We start from the raw sequence: 19,089 nt of genomic DNA on the forward strand, positions 1-19,089 counted from the left end.
ACTCATTCATCAAATGGAAGTGAAATATTTGAGTTCTTATGTCTAAAGACGATGTTTCAAAAATGGTTTTTAATTTGAAACATCGACAACAAATCAATATTAACCTCGAATAATTATTTTAAATTATGGAGAATAAATGGATAAATTTTTTGTTCAACACAAAATTGCAATCGCCCAAGTGTATTTTGAAAATAAAAGTAAAAAATGAAAAAAAATATTTCTTTAAAAAAGAAAAATAAAAAAAACATATTAATTTATTTCGAAAACATAAGATTTTCTCATTAATATATTTATATATATTTTTTAAATATTTATAAGTATGTAAATATTATCTTTATACAACTTAGATTTTTTGAGCTAATTCAGTTTCCTCGATAAGGTTAATCTACATTACTATGCGGGGTATAATTTGTCCATGTTACTTGTTGTTGTTGTTGTTCTTGTTGGTCTTATATCTGTTTTACAGAAATAACAATTACTAATTAAATTAAGGAAAAAAAAACATATGAAATTAAAACAAATAAATACAATTTATATACTAAAAATATTTATAATTTTAAGTATTTTTATATATTTTTTTTAAATACTATATGCATAGTTGTTGCATTTGTTTGTATATAATGTGTTATGTATATGTATATATATAAATATAAATGTATGTTTTCATAGGAACTGTTGTTGATTTGTTGTCTAAATTTTGTTTTTGTTTTTTGTTTCTCAATTGAATTTGTTATTCTTTCTTCGTTTTAATATCCAAAGGATTTTAAGTTTTGTTTCTTAAGAGCAAGAAAAATAGGAATTTTGTTGGGTTTTTGAGTTTTGAGGGGAAATATACAATTTGTTCTTTTTTTTTTTCTTAAAAATAGTTTTTTTATTTTTATACAATTCAATTCTGTTTTATTCCATAAAATCTCTACTGGGATTTTGTTCTAAGGCTTGGTTTAGGAAATTTTCGGTTTGCAAGTTTTTTTTTTATATTTTACAATATTTCAGTTTTTTGTATAAATTATTTTTTCTCTTAGCCTTACATCTCCTTCCCTTACGGACTGTGATATCTCTTCCGATGCTTGTACAGTCCAGCATATTGGGAAAATTGTTTGTCACAGCTGTCGCACTTGAAACGTTTCGTGTCACTGTGCAACATCAGATGGGCATAATACGACGAACCCTTGACAAACGATTTACCACAAATCGGACAATTTTTATCACGTATATTCAAATGCCATCGGGTATGGCGATCCCTTTCAAATGCCGTAAAGAATGCCTTGGGACAGTGATCACACTTGAAATCCTTCTTTCCCGTATGCCTGAGGACATGTTGATTCAATTTACTGGCATTCACAAACGACAGACCACATTTCTCACAAACATATGGACATTCTTTGGTATGACTTCGCACGTGAATTTTCAATGAATGCGAATTGAAGAACTTCTTGGGACACATGGTACAGGCGAAATTACGCACACCCTCGTGACGTATCAGATGATGACCCAAATTGCCACGATTACTAAATTTCGCCCCACATATGTGACAAACATTATCCAAATTTTGCGATGACGATGCCTCATCGCCACCTTTACCACGGAATTTCCTTCGCTTCGGTTCATGTTCCTTGCGCAGGTGGCAATTGAAATCTTTGAGCTTTTTGAAATCCATGCCACAGAACTCACACTCAAACGGATCGATGTGGGCATCAATGAAATTAAATTCCTCATAATATTCAAAATCGGGAAAGAATTTCTGTTTGTTATTCAGGCATCGGATACGTTTCTTTTTGTCGGCACGATATTGCGTCCTCAGCTCAATGATACGATTCTTAATACGTTCCGGACTGATTTGTTTATTGGTTCCCTCGATCAGGCGATTGTAGACAATGTTGATGTTACGTTGCTTCACCGGCCTCTTATTGTAATCCGGATCTCGGGTGTTCCACAATTGCGGCAGATCTTTGTAGATTTCAATGAGTTTTAGGGTTACGCTACGGTCGTGTATGGACTTGCCCATTTCATTGCTGACACCGATCTGGAAAAAAGAGGGGAAAGAAAAACAAAATTAGAAAAGGAGGATAAAGAATAAATAGAAGAGGGGAATTCTTCCATAAAAGGATTTTACGATCGTCTTTAAGGCCTCTTTTCGGACGTCTATGAAGAAGACTTTCGAGGCGTCCATAAAGGCGACTTTTCGGTCTTCATTGAGATCACTTTTCGGTCGTATTTAAAACTAATTTCCGGTCTTCTATAAAGTCCAGTTTCTGATCGTCTATAAACGATTTTCAGGTCGTCTATAAAGCCGACTTCTTAGTCGTCCATAAAGGCGACTTTCCGGACGTCTATAAAGAAGACTTTCTGGCCGCTCATAAAAACGATTTTCGGTCTTCTTTATAACAACAAAACGTTTTTCCGATCGTCTATATTTACGTCTATAAGGACGACTTCTATAAAGACCGACCTTCTATAAAGACGTCATTAAGACCATTTTTCGGACGTCTATAAAGAAGACTTTCTAGGCGTCCATAAAGACTACTTTTCGGTCTTCTTTGAGATCACTTTTCGGTCGTATTTTAAACTACTTTCCGCTCATCTATAAAGTCCAGTTTCCGATCGTTTATATGCGATTTTCCGGTCGTCCATAAAAACTACTCCGTAGTCGTCCATAAAGGCGACTTTCCACTCGTACATAAAGACGACTTTAGGATCGCCTTTAAGACCACTTTTCGGACGTCTAGACTTTCTAGCCGTTCATAAAAATTATTTTCGGTATTCTTTAAGACCTCTTTCCAGTCGTATTTTAAACTACCTTCCGGTCTTCTATAAAGTCCACTTCCCGATAGTCTATAAAAAGGTCTTCCGGGTCATCTAATAAAACTATTTTCCGCTCGTCTATAAAGACGGCATCCTGGTCGTCCATAAAGCAACATTTCGGTGGTTAATAAACACCACTTTTCGGTCGTCTATATAGGACTTCTTAGTCATCTAAAAGGCGACATTCCGGTCGCCTTCAAGACCACTTCCGGTCGTTTTTAAGACTATTTCAGGTCGTCATTAAAACTACTTTCTGGTCATTTTTAAAACTACTTTCTGGTCATCTTTAGGACGACTTTCCGGTCACCTTAAACAACGACTTTCCGGTCGTCTTTAAAGACAACTTTCGAGTCGTCCACAAAGACTACTCTACGGTCGTCTCTAAAGACGAGATCCTGGTCTTCCATAAAGACGACTTTCTAGTCGTCCACAAAGATGTCTTCTCAGTCATCTAAAAATACAATATTTTGGTCGTTTTCATGATCTCTTTCAGGACGTCTTGACGTCTTTCTGGAGGGCTTTAAAACTACTTTTCTAACGTCTTTCTGGTTGTCTTCAAGACTACTCTTGGGTCGTCCACAAAAACGACTTTCCTGTTGTCCATAAAGACGACTTTCCGGTCGTCCATAATGACGACTATTCGGACATCTTTTCTGGACTTCGCCGAAGGTCCTCTAGTCGTCTATAGAGACGATTTTCTTGACGTTTATAGCAAGACTGTTTAATCACCCAAAAATCCGATCTTTCTCTTGTCCACAAACATTTCGTTCTATTCGTCCCGCAAAAGTTCCTCCAACTCACCACATCATCCAAAAATGTCAAATCCTTATAGAACGCCCATTTAATATCTCCCGGACTTTGTTCGGCCACCAATTTCTTATAGTATTTAGCGTAATCGATTAACTTCCGATACAGCGAACGCCACGAAAAGTTACGATGTAAGATTTTATTAAATTCCGATGTTAGCGAGAACCATGCCTGGCGCCGCAAACTTCGTGTATTATAATCCAAATGATTTGGATCCCATAGTTGGCGGTAACGACGATAAACGGATATCATTAGGCGAATTTCATCGTCCGATAGACGGGCACACTGGGCATCACCATCGCCGGAATGACACTGGAAATGAGAGAGAAGAGAAAAAAATTTAATATTTGAATATTTTTAAAATAAATTAAATTAATATTTACCTCATCGTCCACAACATCGGAGGATTTTGGTTTGGTTGAACGCCGTCGGCCCAGAATTTTTGGAAGATTTTCATTGAACTGTAATTTGAAGAAAAAATTGAGCAAATTAAAACATTTTAATAAATAATAAAAATAGTGAAGTTTTATAAAAGAAAATTTTGTAGCATTGTTCTGAATATTTCAATATAATAAAAAAAAAAATAAAAAAAAAAATAAAAAAAAAATAAAATAAAAAAAATAAAATAAAAAAATAAATAAAAATAAATAAAATACAAATTCAAAAGATTTCGAAAAAATAATAAAAATAGTGCAGTATGGATTATAAAAGAAAACTTTGTGGCTTGTCCTGAATATTTCAATAGATCAAAATTTAAAGCTTTAAAGGTGTTATGGAAGTCAGCCAACATAATATTAGGGGAAAATTGATGAAAAACACGTTAGATGATACTTAGAGAGATCTATTAGAGCTACTTTAATATGAGAAAGCTTAAAAAATACTGATTTTGGGATTTTTCTGCAGTATAACAGTTTTCAGAAAACTGTTATACAGCTCAAAAATTGTTTTATTTGAATATTCTGTTGGTATAAATGGAAAATATTACAATTTGAAGCTATTCTCTTGAGTATAACAGTTTATTGTAACTGTTATACAGAAAGAAAAAGCGCCAATCAATAAAAAAAGTGCAGAGACAAATAAAATTGGCTTAGAAATACACTTTCCACATGTATAACAGTTTTTTTATAACTGTTATACTATTAAAAATCTCGTATTTATCACCCAAATTATAAGACACGATGGGAATAGGAACTAAAAGGACATTTTTTGGCTATTTAGAGGACTTTTTGTATAGTTCAATTGTTTATAACATTTTTAATATAACAGTTATACCGCACAGTTTCCAGAAATCTGTTATACAGCTAAAAATTGTTTTATTTGAGTATTCTGTTGGAAAATATGAAAAAATAAAACAAATAGAAGCAGTTCTCTTTAGTATAACAGTTTATTGTAACTGTTATACAGTAAGAAAAAACACTAATCGATGAAAATAAAAATTAAAACAGTAATAAAACAGCTTTTGAATAAAGTTTTCCATATGTATAACAGTTTTTTTTTTGACTGTTATACTATTACAAATTTCGAATTTTTCACGCAAAAAATATGAAATAATGGGAATAGCAACTAGAAGGACATTTTTGGCTATTTAGAGGACATTTTGTATCGCTTATAAAATTTTTTCTATAACTGTTATACCGCAAAGTTTCCAGAAATATGTTATACAGCTAAAATTTTTTTTTTTTTTTTGAATATTCTGTTGCAAAATATGGAAAAATTATACAATTCCAATCATTTTTTTCGTCAGTATAACAGTTTATTGTAACTGTTATACAACAAGAAAAAACGTCAATCAATAAAAATAAGTGCAGAAACGAATAAAACAGACTTTGGAATTCATTTTCCATATGTATAACAGCTCTTTATAACTGTTATACTATTAAAAACCTCTTAATTATCACACGAAAAAATAAAAAAATTATGGGAATAGGAATTAAAACAGTGTTTCCTTGGCTATTTAGAGGGATTTTTATATAGTTCAGTTCTTTATAACAGTTTTTTATAACTGTTATACCATATAGATTCTTGGAGACTTCTATATAACTCAAAAATTTATTCATTTGCATTATCAGGAGGAAAATATGGAAAAATAATATAATTTGAGGCAATTTTTCGTGAGTATAACAGTTTGTGACAACTGTTATACAACAAGGAAAAACGCTAATCCACATTAAATGAATGCACCGAAGACATAGCCAAGCTTTTAGATACATTTTTTCGTGTGTATAACAGGTTTTTATAACTGTTATACTATTAAAAATCTTGCATTTATCACGCAAAACAAAAAATATAAAAGGATTAGGGACTACAAGAGTATTTTTCTTGTCAACAATAAGGCAATTTTCGAGAACTTGGTGTAGAGCTGACACGGCTGGCTTCATAGATCTTAAAACCAACCTTCAGTTGTGGGAATGCCAAAAAATAAACATTTAAACAGTTCCGGTGATACCACCTCTTTTTCGAGAAAATTTTCATTTCGATTTTTTTATTTCAATTTCTTGCTTCTAAATTTCCCATAGGACCTCAAAGAAAACCAGAAATTTATGATTATGACTTACCACTGCAACTGGATCCTCCGTGCATTGTTGATCCGATGCCGTTAATATCTGCGTCGCATTGCCAATATTATTCGCCGCCGATTCCAGGAACGCTGTAACATCACCCTGATCTTCATATGAATGGACATACTGAAAATAAGATAAGGCATTCAATTCGCTGTTGGCCGCTTCGCCTCTGAAGTCCAAAGCACCTACCGTATCAAGTGTTTGAGGAACAAAGTCATCGTCATTTGATACCGTTTGAATAATGCCTTCCATTAACTGATCATCGGTGGGCAAGCCCGAAATGGTGGAGTCACAAAGCGTGGTAGGGTGTTGGTTGTGAGCAGAAATGGTGTTAACCCCCTGTGGCGGCAGAGGTTTAATGAAAAGATTTACAGAATTTTGATTTCCGGCCTGCATGCTGATCTCAAATTGGCCATTGTTGCCACAGAGTATGGTATCGGGGCTGGTGGTGGAGGCTAGAGAGTTCGTGGTGGCCAAGATTTCCAATTCTTCATCATCTTCCTCTTCGAGAATGTTACCATGACTTGACGTCTCCACATGGTCCTTAAAGGGTGGTAGACTTTCGAAAATTTTGCCACACAGTCGACACACAAACGGTTCGATGTGTTTCTCCAGGAACTGCATTTTGGCATAGTGTTTAAAGGTGGGCACAAATTCCGTTTTCTCCACCTGGGCCCGGAGATAGCGAATCTTCTCCAAACGATAACATTTACGCAGTGACCGTATGCGTTTCTGCACGCCCGACGATGAGAGATAGATACCGTGATTTTTCAACTCCACACTGATACTTTGGAATGCCTTGTTGCGTTCCTTGACCTGACGCACCTTGTAGTAGCGTACATGCCACAGGATCAGATGTCGCTGATAGATATCCAAAATCTTGTCGTTTTGCTGTTCATAGACCTCACGACGTTTTTGCAGCGAACGATGTTGCTCCAAAAAGGATAATTCCTTGTAGTAGGGGAATTTAATGTTCTCCTCCCGATCGCCGTTACGTTGGATGCGTTCACGTTCCTTCAGATACCTTTGACATAGAGTGGAAATCCTTATCCTTACCTCGGTTATGTGGAATTTACGATCACAGAAGGCATTCCATCGTTCGGTTATGTACTCCCAAGACTGCCGACACAGATGCGGTTCACAAAACTCCGTGTGGCTTTGATCCCACAGTCGGGTTTGCTGCTTGTACAGTTCAATGAGTTTCATGACATGAATCTTGTTCAACTTTTCCCTTGGTTCATGGAACTCAAAATGTTCCTCTTCGGTTCTGGGCGAGGCGGGTGAGGGTGGTGAGGATTCAAAGAGGTTTTCGCCCGTCAATGTGGTTGAGGCCACCGAACGATCATCATCGTCGGGGAATTCATCACAATCCAGCAGGCTACAGGCCAGCGATTCCAAATGTTCCGACAGAGACTGGGGTGACATGTTACCGCCGTTCGACTCATCATAGATATTCAGGAGGTGATCGTTTAGCGGTACCGTAGGTTGTATGTCACACACCTCAACCGGGGTAAGAGATCGTCGATGCCTGTTATTGGTTTGCCGACGCAATTCTCGTGTCTTATTCGAAATGCTGGATATTGTGGAGGAAGCAGATGAAGCAGAAGATGAGGAGGACGAGTTGTGCTCCCTTGCAATTCTCTCACACTGCTTTACCAATTCGTGTATTTTCTGTGACTTTTCGGAGTTGGGAGAGCTGGCCGATGAGATCTCACTTTGGCTGGGTGTCAGGAAGTTGTAGGGTATTTGGGGACCTGCTGCGGCTGCTTCTTCTTCGACTTTGCCTCCTTGGTCCAAGTTGGTGTTAATTTGTAGTTCTTCAGTTGCTTTCTGGATCTTGGCGGATGGTGTTGATTTTTTACAGGCCCTGGAATAGGTCCTTCGGCGCTTGGGCTCATTTTCCGGTTCGGGGGAGCTGTTAATCTCCGGCTCCACCTCCGCTGTTGTTGCTGTTGTTTCCAAAAATTTCTGATAAGAACTAAGATATTTGCTGGGGGCTGGTTTTGCAACATTGCCAATGGTTTGGGAATTCCGTCGGCATTTTCGTTTGCGGGATGGCGCCCAACGTGCTGCCGTATTCGTTTCTTCTGGAATTGTTGGCAACGGCGGCGAGGAAATAGGAGTAGGGGCTTCTACTTTCTCTTCTAAAATGGAATCTTTGCAAGTTTCCAGAATAATCGGTATTGGAACTTCGACTTCATCTTCTTCTTCTGCTTCTTCCCGTTTAATTTGTTGTTTTTGTTTTAGATCTTGTTTGACCTGTTCTGGCTCTTTCTTAATTTCACCTGTTAATGTCTTTAATTCGGGTTTTCCAATACAACTTTCTTTCGGGCAATGGTGTTGGTGTTGTTGTTGTTCGTGTTGATGATCATGTTTATTTTTGTCCCAACAACAACAAAATGAAGAAGAACTTGATAGCGGATCTTTCTCTTTTTGGGCCATGACTTGTGAGGCTGCGTGCAAGATTTCCCCATCGCTGTTGCTGTTGTTGGTATTGGTGGTGGGGGTTTGGGGCTCTCCCGTTATTTTCAAAATAAACTCTCTTAATTCGCTCTCTACATTATATTCTCTTAAGGAATACTCTTCTTTCACAATGGATGGAGAAAAATCGGGTTTTCTCTCGAGAGTTTCACCACCACCAGCAGCAGCACAACTGCCGCTCTCCGTTGGGTATTGTTTTGATTTTCGATTTTGGAAGCTGTTGGTCTGCTGTTGAGTCTGAGGTGCTGCCGTTAAAACCGTTGTATTATTTGTTTTAACGTCTGTCACCACCAGTTCGGCCACTAATTGATCTTCTTCCCCACCTCTTGGTGTGATTGCCACTCCCCTCTGCTCTACGGCGGAATTTTCATTAATTTGACTTTCATGACTTTCTTCTTCATTGTGGTCTTCCACGATTTCTTGTTGTGGCGGATGCTGATGCTGATGATGTTGCTGCTGTTGTTGTTGTTGCTGTTGTTCCTCAGCCACCTCTTGTTCAATCAATACCTGTTCGAACGGCTCCAATAGCCGTTGATGATGTTCATCCTCATCATAAGCTGTGCCCAAGGTTGGTGCATTCGGCTCATCATGATCGTATTCACACAGACCACTGTCTTCATTGTTTTGATTTGTCAAAGCCAGGACATGGTATAAATCATTGTGTTCTTCATCGTAGTCCCCTTCCTCCTGCTCCTCCTCTCCAATTTCCTCACTCAGGCCAGAGGTATTCTCCTGTTCATCCCCATCATTGCTGTCAGCTTCCAGCTCCTCGCCATCAATGGTTAGCCTGCCCGTCCATTCGGTATGCCACGCCTCCATGTGCAGGGGAAACTCGGAGAGGGGACACAAAGGATGATCATCACATAGGCGACATTCGACGGCATAGAATTCACCCTCACAATGCCAGGTGAAAACCTCACCACAGCCCAGGTGATCGGGAAAATTACGTGAGTCCAAATTTTCGGCCAAATCACTGTCACAGGTGGCCAATGACGATGTTGGGGAATTGGGACAACGGCGATAACGGCCTGTGCTGTTGGCCGTAGTTGGAGCCAAGATCAAAGGTTGTTGCAGGGCCTTGGTTAAAATGGATTGGCCACTCTCAGTCTTGAGAGTGGATTTTCTGTTCATTTTCGCCGTTTTGTGTAGACCACTACTGTCCCGGGTGGGTAATATTTTTGTTGTTAGCATTTTGAACAAGTTTTGTTTTGCTGGCTTTTTTTGCTCTTTTGTTTTTTAGTTAAATTTTTTTAAACATTTTTTGTTGAAATTCCATTCGCGGAGCTGTAAAGAAAGCGGAACACACACAGTTTTATTAGTTTTTTTTGAGGCAACAACAAAAACAATTAAAAATAAAAATTTTATTTTTTTTAGTAAAATTCGTAACTTTTTCAGAAAATTTTATAAAATTAAAAATATATATATTTTTTAAATTTAATGTTTTGTTAAATTTTTAAAAATTTTTTCTATTTATTGTTTTGAATTGTTTTATTTTCATTTCATTTTAGTTTTTTTATTCAATTATTGAATTTTTTAAATATTTGATTTTTTCAATTATTTAAATTTGAGTTCAATTTTTTAGTTCTTTTGTATTTTTTTTATTTATATGTCGTATGTTTGTTACTTAATTTGTAGATTACCCTGAAGATAAAACTCAAAGAGCTTCGAAATATTGGAAAATAACATTTAATAATAATTAACAACCAAAATTTGACCTCGAGCTCAAACAATTGTTCTTATTACCAATCCAAAGGTCGAAAAACCAGAGAAAATATTTATATATTTAAATTATTATTTTTAATTTAATTTTGTAATTTTTTGAAATGTTTTTTTTTGTATTTATTTTTTTTTATAAAATTATTAATTGTTTTTAATATATTTGTTAAGTTTTTCAAATAAAATCATATTTTTGATATTTTTTAGGTTTTTTTGTAATATTTTTGTATTTAATTATTGTTTTATAATTGTATATTGGTCATATGTATTATTTTTATTTAATTTTATATTTTATTTTTCCTTATTTATTTTTAATCGTTTTTAATATTTGATTATTTTTTTTCAACCATTTCTATTTGGATTAAATTTTTTAATTTAAAAATAATTATTTTTAAAAATTATAAAAGTTTTGAAAATAATTATTTTTAATTTATTATTTTTTAATTTAATTTTTTAAAGTAATTTTTACTCTGTTTTTTAGTTGTCATAATCTGTCCTTATTTATTTTTTTTGAAAATGAAAATTAATTTTCTTTAAATTTTAGTATTTTTATTTAATTTTTAATTATTTACTCTTTTTGAAAATAATTTTTTTTCTTAAATTTTATTTTTTTTGGTAACATTTTTTAATTGTTTTTGGGTATTTTTTAGGTATTTAATTTATGTTTTTCATTACTGTTATTTACAAATTCATTTGTTTATCCATATAAAAATAATCAGTTTTTCTTATTTTAATTAAAAAATGTATTTTTAATAAAATATTTTTTCGGAAATGCAGCAACACCAATTATTTTTCTTAATTTTTTGTGTATTTTATTTAATTTTTTTTAGTCATTGTTTTTAATTTATTATTAAATTTTTTAATTATTGTTTTTTATTTATTTTTTTCATTACTTTTATTTAATAAAAAAATTTGATTTTTTTAAAGAAAAATATTTTTTTTTTGCGAATGCAGCAATATATTCTACAGCAATATATTCCTTCTTTAAATTTTGGTATATTTTAATTTTTTTTTTTTGTAATTTAAGAGAATTGTATTCAATTTACCATTATTCCATGTCTGTTGTTTATCCAAATAACAACAACATTTCTATTTGGGTTTAAATTTTGAAGTCCTTTCACAATTTTTTTACAAAAATATATATTTTTAATTAATTTTTTTTTTTAATTTGTAAACTTCCGAAAATAATTGTTATTAATTTTATACATTAAAAAGATTGAAAACAATGTATTTTTTTAATTTATATAACACCAAAATTAAGTTGTTAAATAAAAATTTAATAAAAAAATGATTTTTATTTAAATTTTTAGAATTTTTTATTTAATTTTATTTTTTTATTATTGTTTTCCTTTTTTCAATAAAAATTTAATTAAAAAAAAAATATTTTTATTTAAATTTTTAGAAGTTTTTATTTAATTTTTTTTAATTATTGTTTTAGTTTATTTTTTTCTTTTTGAGAATTATTTTTCTTTAAATTTTATTTTTTTTATTATACTTTTTAATTTTTTTAATTATTGGTTTTAAGTTAATTGCAGGTCCTCAATTTATTATTTTTTCCATTTCTGTTATTTACAAGTTTATGTTTTTATCCAAATAACAATAATCTGTTCTTTTTTTTTAATAATTTAATTTAAAAAAATATTTTTCTTTAAATTTTTAGAATTTCTTATTTAATTTTAGTTTTTTTTAATTATTGTTTTTTATTTTTTTCTTCTTTTTGAAAATTATTTTTCTTTAAATTTTATTTTATTTTTATTAATTTTTTTTAATTATTGGTTTTAATTTAATTGTTGGTTCTTAATTTACCATTTTTTTATTTCTGTTATTTTTTGTTATTTATTTCTTTTTTTTTTAATTTTTTTTTTTTTGAAAATAAAAATTATTTATTTATTATTTATAAAATGTATTTATTTTTCATTATAAAATGTTAGTATTTTTCATTTAATTCGTTATTTATTTATTGTTTTTTAATTTAATTGTATTGTATTTAATTAATTTATTATTTTTTCATTACTGTTATTAACAAGTTTATTTTTTTTAACCAAATACCAACAAATACACCCAGTGGCTGAACATCTACTAATCAAAACCAACTGCGATTTGATTTCATCAGTTAAAACTCATCATCGCCCTACAAAAAAAATATTTTCTTCTTCATTTCGAATTCACTTACTTTATGCAAATCGTTGTGACGAACGGGAAAAGGGTGCGAGCGAGGGGGGTATTATGGGCCTATCCTCCTCTAAGCACCCAAAAGTGTGAGATTCTTTTTTATTGTTATTATTTTTACAAATTAAACACAATTAAATAATAACCGTAACAACAAGAACAATAATAAATCACAAACACATACAACGTGAAAACGACCTCAAAAAATATATAACTATGAACAACGAAAGACGACGGACGTTTGGGCTTGTCAAATACACGTTACGAACGACAAGTTTTTTTTTTTGTTTTTTGGTCGTTGGTTTTGAACACACAAAACAAAAATTAATTTTCTTCTTTTTCACGTTTCTTGTTGTTGTGGTTTTTTTTTTATTTCTTAGGAAAATTTGTTTCTTTTTTTAATTTACGCCACACCGCAGTTTGCCGTAACGCTTTAAATTCAACTTTTGATGACGTCTTCACGGTAACGTTCAACTAACAACTAACTCTTGATGTATTTTGCACGGATCGAAACCATACACAACAAAAAAATGTTGTGATCGTCATGATCGTCGTCTCTGGAGGCTACCTATCTCACAAAGAGCAGCTTAAATAACCCACAAGAAGACGAAGACAATACCAAAAACAAAAAACAAAAATAAACAACAACACCACACATAACACAAGAACCAACTGAGGAGCCAAAGTGAGTACCAGCAACAGCGCTCACCAATATCTTACCGATACAAAAATAAAAAATAAACTAATCACAAACAACAACAAATCAAAATCCATGCAGTCAACAGAATTATTGAGGCCGCAGCAGCCAGCAGAAGATGTTGGCAGCAGCCCAACAACAAAACACAGTCACAACAAGAAGTTGAATGAACGTTAAACAAAACCCAGCAAATCTCCTCCACTGTTTCACACTCCAATATGTGGGTATTGTTGTTGTTATTGTTTCGATTGAACAGCCATTGAAAAAATTACATCAACACACACACATAGACTCAATGAAACAGGAGAAACCCCTCTGATGGGAATTAATTATGTTATGCATGCTGCTGAGTAAATGAGTGAAACACATTCTCAACTAGAAAGAGGGGAAAAGCAGAGTAATTAACAAAAAAAGAGAGCAAAAGGTGAGATGAGCCACACCGGCCAAAGGTGGTAATCAAATTTGATCAATAGAGTTCAAATAACTGCTCTTGCCAAAAGGAAGAGAAGAGAGAGAGCGCGTGCTTAAGGTACACTGAGAAAAAGAGAATGTAAAGGTAAATCGATTGATTTCAACAGAGAATAAAATAAAGACAACACAAAATATCAATGGCAGATCAACAGAGAAATAGAGATGCACTTTTGAGCTCTCAAAATGCAGGAGAGCAGAGTTGAATATTTGCCAAATAAATGAATTGATTATGCACTCACATAAAAAAGGAGAAAACAATTCATAACAAATGGAGCACATGCAATTATAGCAGGAAGGTTAGGTAAGTACAGGGGCTCAAGATGAAAACTAAACAGAAATTGCAAAAAATGTAGATAAAAAATAATAAAAATTGGATTCTTAAAAAATTATTTAAAAAGACCAATTCCATTGATTATTGAAAAAAATAGATACATAGAACAGTCCCACGTCCTGTGATCATTAAAACAAATCGATTAAATATCCAATTTTTTGGTTCTAGAAAAAGAATATTTAAAGAACATTCGGTTCTTAAAAATTTATCTAAAGACAAAAATAAAAAAAAAAATAAATAAAATAAAAATATATGGTCTTTAAACAATTAAAAAATTGACCTTTCTGATCTTTTATTAGAATAATTTTTGAAAACACTCATGCATATTCGTGTTGGGTGTCTAAGAAGATTTCAAAAAAAAAAAAAAAAAATAATAATAATATATAATAATATTTTTATCAGTGCTAGGTCAGGTGTGAAAGGGATCAAAATTTTGAATATTTTTAATCGAATTGAAGGCTTTGGACCGAATCCGTTTCAGGAGATTTGGAGTCGATGTAGGGGTGTCTATCCGCTCGTCTACCTATCTGGCTGATGTTGTGCACGATAACTCTCGAAGGTATCCGATCCGATTTGATTCAAACCTAATACGTCGTAACATTATTATGAAAATTATATCCAGTTCGGAATGGTACCTCAAACGACCAAAATTTTCACAGAAAATAATTTACCTCATAAGACAAGAAAGGATCATCCAATTTTGTGCAATCTTTGCAAATCTCAATATTATTATCAGGTCGGGTGCGAAAATGGACAGTATCGCCTCACAACATGAAGTACCTTCCCCACAAAGAGATCAAAATTTTGAATAATTATAAATCTCATAAAATGTAAAATAAGCCTCCAATGCACTTCAAATTTTACACATTCCAATTGCCAAACAAGCAAGCCAAACTCTGTTCTATTAATAGACACAGGCACGGTCGACGAAGGGGTTTTTGTTGTAACAGACAAAACAAACTTACATGGTTATGTTACTTCGTTCAGGTTGAACGAAAGCATAACAAAGTGGAGAAAGATGTAAATGTTTATAAGTGCGGTTGTAAGATTTAGAAGATTTTCCAAAAGAATTTTAGTTTTCTGTAATTCTTTTGTTCCTCTTCTATTGAGCTTATGATCTCGTCACTTGGGTAAAAAATGTTTTTTGTCATAGAAGTTATTTTTTTTTAAATAACTTCTGGGGAGAATATCCCAGACAAGAAACAAGGGAACTGATGAGGATTGGTGGCTCTTTCCGAAACCTAGGTATTCCCTGCCTTACCCCCTGGTAAACATTTCCATCGTTCTCCACTCATAAACAAACGTTGTTTTTATAAAAACAACAATAATGGGATTTCGCCTGACGATTTTGCAACAACAAAATACTATGGTATCCCAAACAAGCAAGCCAAACTCTGTTCAATCTTATAAAATTTGATAGAAGAGTTTGATTATTTTTAAATTTCGTACATCTCAATAGTTCTACCAACACAAGATCTGGTATGAAAATCGGGTAGAACGGACCACTACTTCTGGTACCTCCCCCACAGCGGCCCAATATTTTTGAATAACCTAGAAGCTCATAAAACGTGAAATAAGCATCCGATTCCTTTCAAACTCGACACATCCCAATATTTCTATCAATGCAAGATGAGGTGTGAAGATGGAGTATATCGGCTAACTCCACCAAGAACCTCCCCCAAAACGGGTCAATATTTTGAATAAGTATATCTCTCATAAAATGCCAAATATGTATCCGATTATCTTCAAATTTCACACATTGCAGTATTTTTACTAATGCAAGATCGGATGTAAATATGGAATATATCGACCCATTCTCTCTGATACCTCCCCCACAAAGGGATCAAAATTTTGAATAACAAAATTTTCATAAAATGCGAAATAAGCATTCGATTCTCTCCAAATTTCACAAATTGCAGTATTTTTACTAATGCAAGATCTGATGTAAATATGGAATATATCGGACCACTCCTTCTGGTACCTCCCTCACAACGCGTCTATATTTTTTGAGTAACCATGAAGCTCATAAAACGCAGAATAGGCATCCGATTCCTTTCAAACTCGACACATCCCAATATTTCATTCAATGCAAGATGAGGTGTGAAGATGGAGCATATCGGACCACTCCTTCTGGTACCTCCCCCACAACGGGTCAAAATGTTGAATAATTTTAGTTATCATAAAATGCGAAATAAGCATTCGATTCTCTTCAAATTTCACAAATCCCAATATTTCTACTAGCACAATATCTGCTGTGAAGATAGAGTATATCGGACCACCCCTTCCGGTACCTCCCCCACAACGGGTCAAAATTTTGAATAATTATAGCTCTCATAAAATGCGAAATAAGCATCCGATTCTCTTCAAATTTCACACATCCCAATATTTCTACTAACATAAGATTTGGTGTGAATATGGGATATATTGGCCCACTCTTTCTGATACCTCCCCCACAAAAGGTTGAAACACTGATTAACAGTTTTTCGCATCAAATTGGAAATAACTATTTTTTTTTTTTTTGTTATTGGAGTAACAAAATTTAGAATTTTTTAGAAAAATTTTCTGAGTATATAAAAATTTTACTGTGAGCCACTGTACAAACTGATCACAGGCACACGCACACACACTCATCACAGAGAAAACGACCACATAAACCCCCTTTTTTTGGACAAACACGATTTCTTTTCGTTTACATTTACACCTGCATGTTTGTGTTGTTGTTAATTTTCAGTTTTCCACAACAAAGACCTGCATAGTTTTTTTCGGATTTCAAATAACATTTTAATTTCTTTGTAAAAATAAATGTCATAACTGTTATAAACTAATCAACGCTCAAGTCGTTTATGCCCCTAAAACGTTGTCACCACAAGTCGTTCGTTGCCTCCTTATTCGGTGTCTCGCAGCCAAGTAATGAGGAAATATGGTTTGCACATAAACAACAACATCGTTAAAAATCCATTAAATACCAGATTTTTCTCAATTTTGTAATAAAACTAAGCGTTTCACTTGAATGGCTTTGAAACGAACAGGGCAGGATTGGGGAAGTGGGAAGGCTGTGAAAGGAGGGGGCCTGTAAGACAACAAAATAATGAAAAAATTACAACTATTTTTTTCAAGTGACCAATAAACGTGGATCTTTGGAAAAAAATAATTCTTTTTTCAACTGAAAGTGGATAATTTAAAATTTATTTTCAAGGACAGATGTATAATCTAAGTCAGTGCCAGTTTATTTAAATATATTTTTATTTGAGTTTGAATAATCAGAGCTTTTTGGGGAGGTTCCGAGGGAGTGGGCTAATATTGTTTATTTCCTATCTGCCTGATATAAATATCACAACGTGCCAGATTTGGTCGATATCGACTACTTTCTTCACGTTATATGAGATATTTAATCATTTTTGGCATATGTTTTGTGGGGGAGGTACCAGAAGGGGTTGGCCGATATCTACCATCTTCACACCAGATCTGGTATAAGTGGAAATGTTCGGTTGTGTGAAATTTGAAGAGAATTGGATGCTTCTGTCGCATTTTATGAGCGTTTTGATTATTCAAAATTTTAACCCCTTTGTGTGGGAGGTACCAGAAGGAGTGGTTCGATGTATTCCATCTTCACAACATAACTTGTGTTAGTAGAAATATTGCAATGTGTGAAATTTGAAGAGAATCGGATGCTCATTTCGCATTTTTTGAGCGTTTTGATTATTTGATAATTTTGACTCGTTGTGGGGGAGGTACTAGAAGGAGTGGACCTATATATCTCACCTTAACACTAGACCTTGTGTAAGTAAGTAAGGATGCTTATTTCAAATTTTATGAGAGTTTTAATTATTCAAAATTTTGACCCGTTGTGGGGGAGTTACCAGGAGGAGTGGTCCGATACATTCCATCTTCACACCAGATCTGGCGTAAGTAGAAATATTGAAATGTGTGAAATTTGAAGAGAATCGGATGCTTATCTCGCATTTTATGAGCGTTTTGGTTATTCAAAAATATAACCTCTTTGTGGGGGAGGTACCAGAAGGAGTGATCCGATGTATTCCATCTTCACAACATAACATGTGTTAGTGGAAACATTGCGATGTGTGAAATTTGAAGAGAATCGGATGCTTCTGTCGCATTTTATGAGCATTTTCGTTATTCAGAATTTTAACCTCTTTGTGGGGGAGGTACCAGAAGGAGGGGTCCGATACATCCCAACTTCACGCCAAATCTTCTGTTAATGAAAATATTGGGATATGTGAAATTTGAAGAGAATCGGATGCTTATTTCGCATTTTATGAGCGTTTTGGTTATTCAAAATTTTGACCCCTTTGTGTGGGAGGAACCAGAAGGAGTGGACCGATATATCTCACCTTTACACCAGACCTTGTGTAAGTAGAAATATTGGGATGTGTGAAATTTGAAGAGTATCGGATGCTTATTTCGCCTATTTTTAGCGTTTTGGTTTTTCATAATTTTTACCCCTTTGTGGGGAAGGTATCAGATGGAATGGTCCGATATATTCCATCTTCACAACAAAACAGGTGTTAGTGGAAATATTGCAATGTGTGAAATTTGTAGTGATTCGGATTCTAATTTCGCATTTTATGGCCGTTTAAATTATTCAGAATTTTAACCCCTTTGTGTGGAAGGTACCAGAAGGAGGGTTCTGATACATCCCATCTTCACGCCAAATCTTGAGTTAATAAAAATATTGGGATATGTGAAATTTGAAGAGAAACGGATGCTTATTTCGCATTTTTGAGCGTTTTGGTTTTTCATAATTTTGACCCCTTTGTGTGGTAGGTACTAGAAGGAGTGGGCCGATATATTTCATCTTTACACCAGATCTTATGTTGATAGGAATATTGGAGCTTGCCGAGTTTGAAAGCAATCGGATGCTCATTTCGGCTTTTATGTGTTTCATGGTTAATCAAAATTTTGACCACTTTGTGGGGGAGGTACCAGGAAAAGTGATCCGTTCTATCCGTTCTTCATTCCAAATCCTGTTTTTATAGAAATATTGAGATGTGCGAAATTTGAAAGCAATCGAACTATTTAATTCCTTTTTTTAT

General features: G+C 33.6%; 1 protein-coding gene across 1 annotated transcript; it reads right to left on the reverse strand.

Annotated features, from left to right (window-relative positions):
• Positions 1-366: 366 nt before the first annotated feature.
• LOC101899132 (uncharacterized) lies at positions 367-13,231 on the reverse strand. Its single transcript, XM_059122426.1, has 6 exons — positions 12,541-13,231; positions 6,360-9,935; positions 6,165-6,293; positions 3,993-4,070; positions 3,604-3,921; positions 367-2,023 (listed from the first exon to the last, which is right to left on the reverse strand). The coding sequence occupies exons 2-6, from the start codon at positions 9,840-9,842 to the stop codon at positions 1,040-1,042; spliced, it is 4,992 nt and encodes a 1,663-aa protein (XP_058978409.1). The 5' UTR covers positions 9,843-9,935; positions 12,541-13,231; the 3' UTR covers positions 367-1,039.
• Between the last annotated feature and the right edge of the window lie 5,858 nt (positions 13,232-19,089).

Source organism: Musca domestica, unplaced genomic scaffold (assembly GCF_030504385.1).
Source record: "Musca domestica strain aabys unplaced genomic scaffold, Musca_domestica.polishedcontigs.V.1.1 20, whole genome shotgun sequence".
Lineage (NCBI taxonomy): Eukaryota > Metazoa > Arthropoda > Insecta > Diptera > Muscidae > Musca > Musca domestica.

What these genes read in the sequence shown, in the direction of transcription:
- LOC101899132 (XM_059122426.1), bottom strand. Translation starts at nt 9,842, where the DNA reads ATGCTAACAACAAAAATATTACCCACCCGGGACAGTAGTGGTCTACAC. An exon ending in TTCCTCAAACACTTGATACG is followed by an intron (nt 6,294 to 6,359) that starts GTAGGTGCTTTG and finishes TCTTATTTTCAG; the next exon opens with TATGTCCATTCATATGAAGA. An exon ending in TGACATTTTTGGATGATGTG is followed by an intron (nt 2,024 to 3,603) that starts GTGAGTTGGAGG and finishes TCTTTTTTCCAG; the next exon opens with ATCGGTGTCAGCAATGAAAT.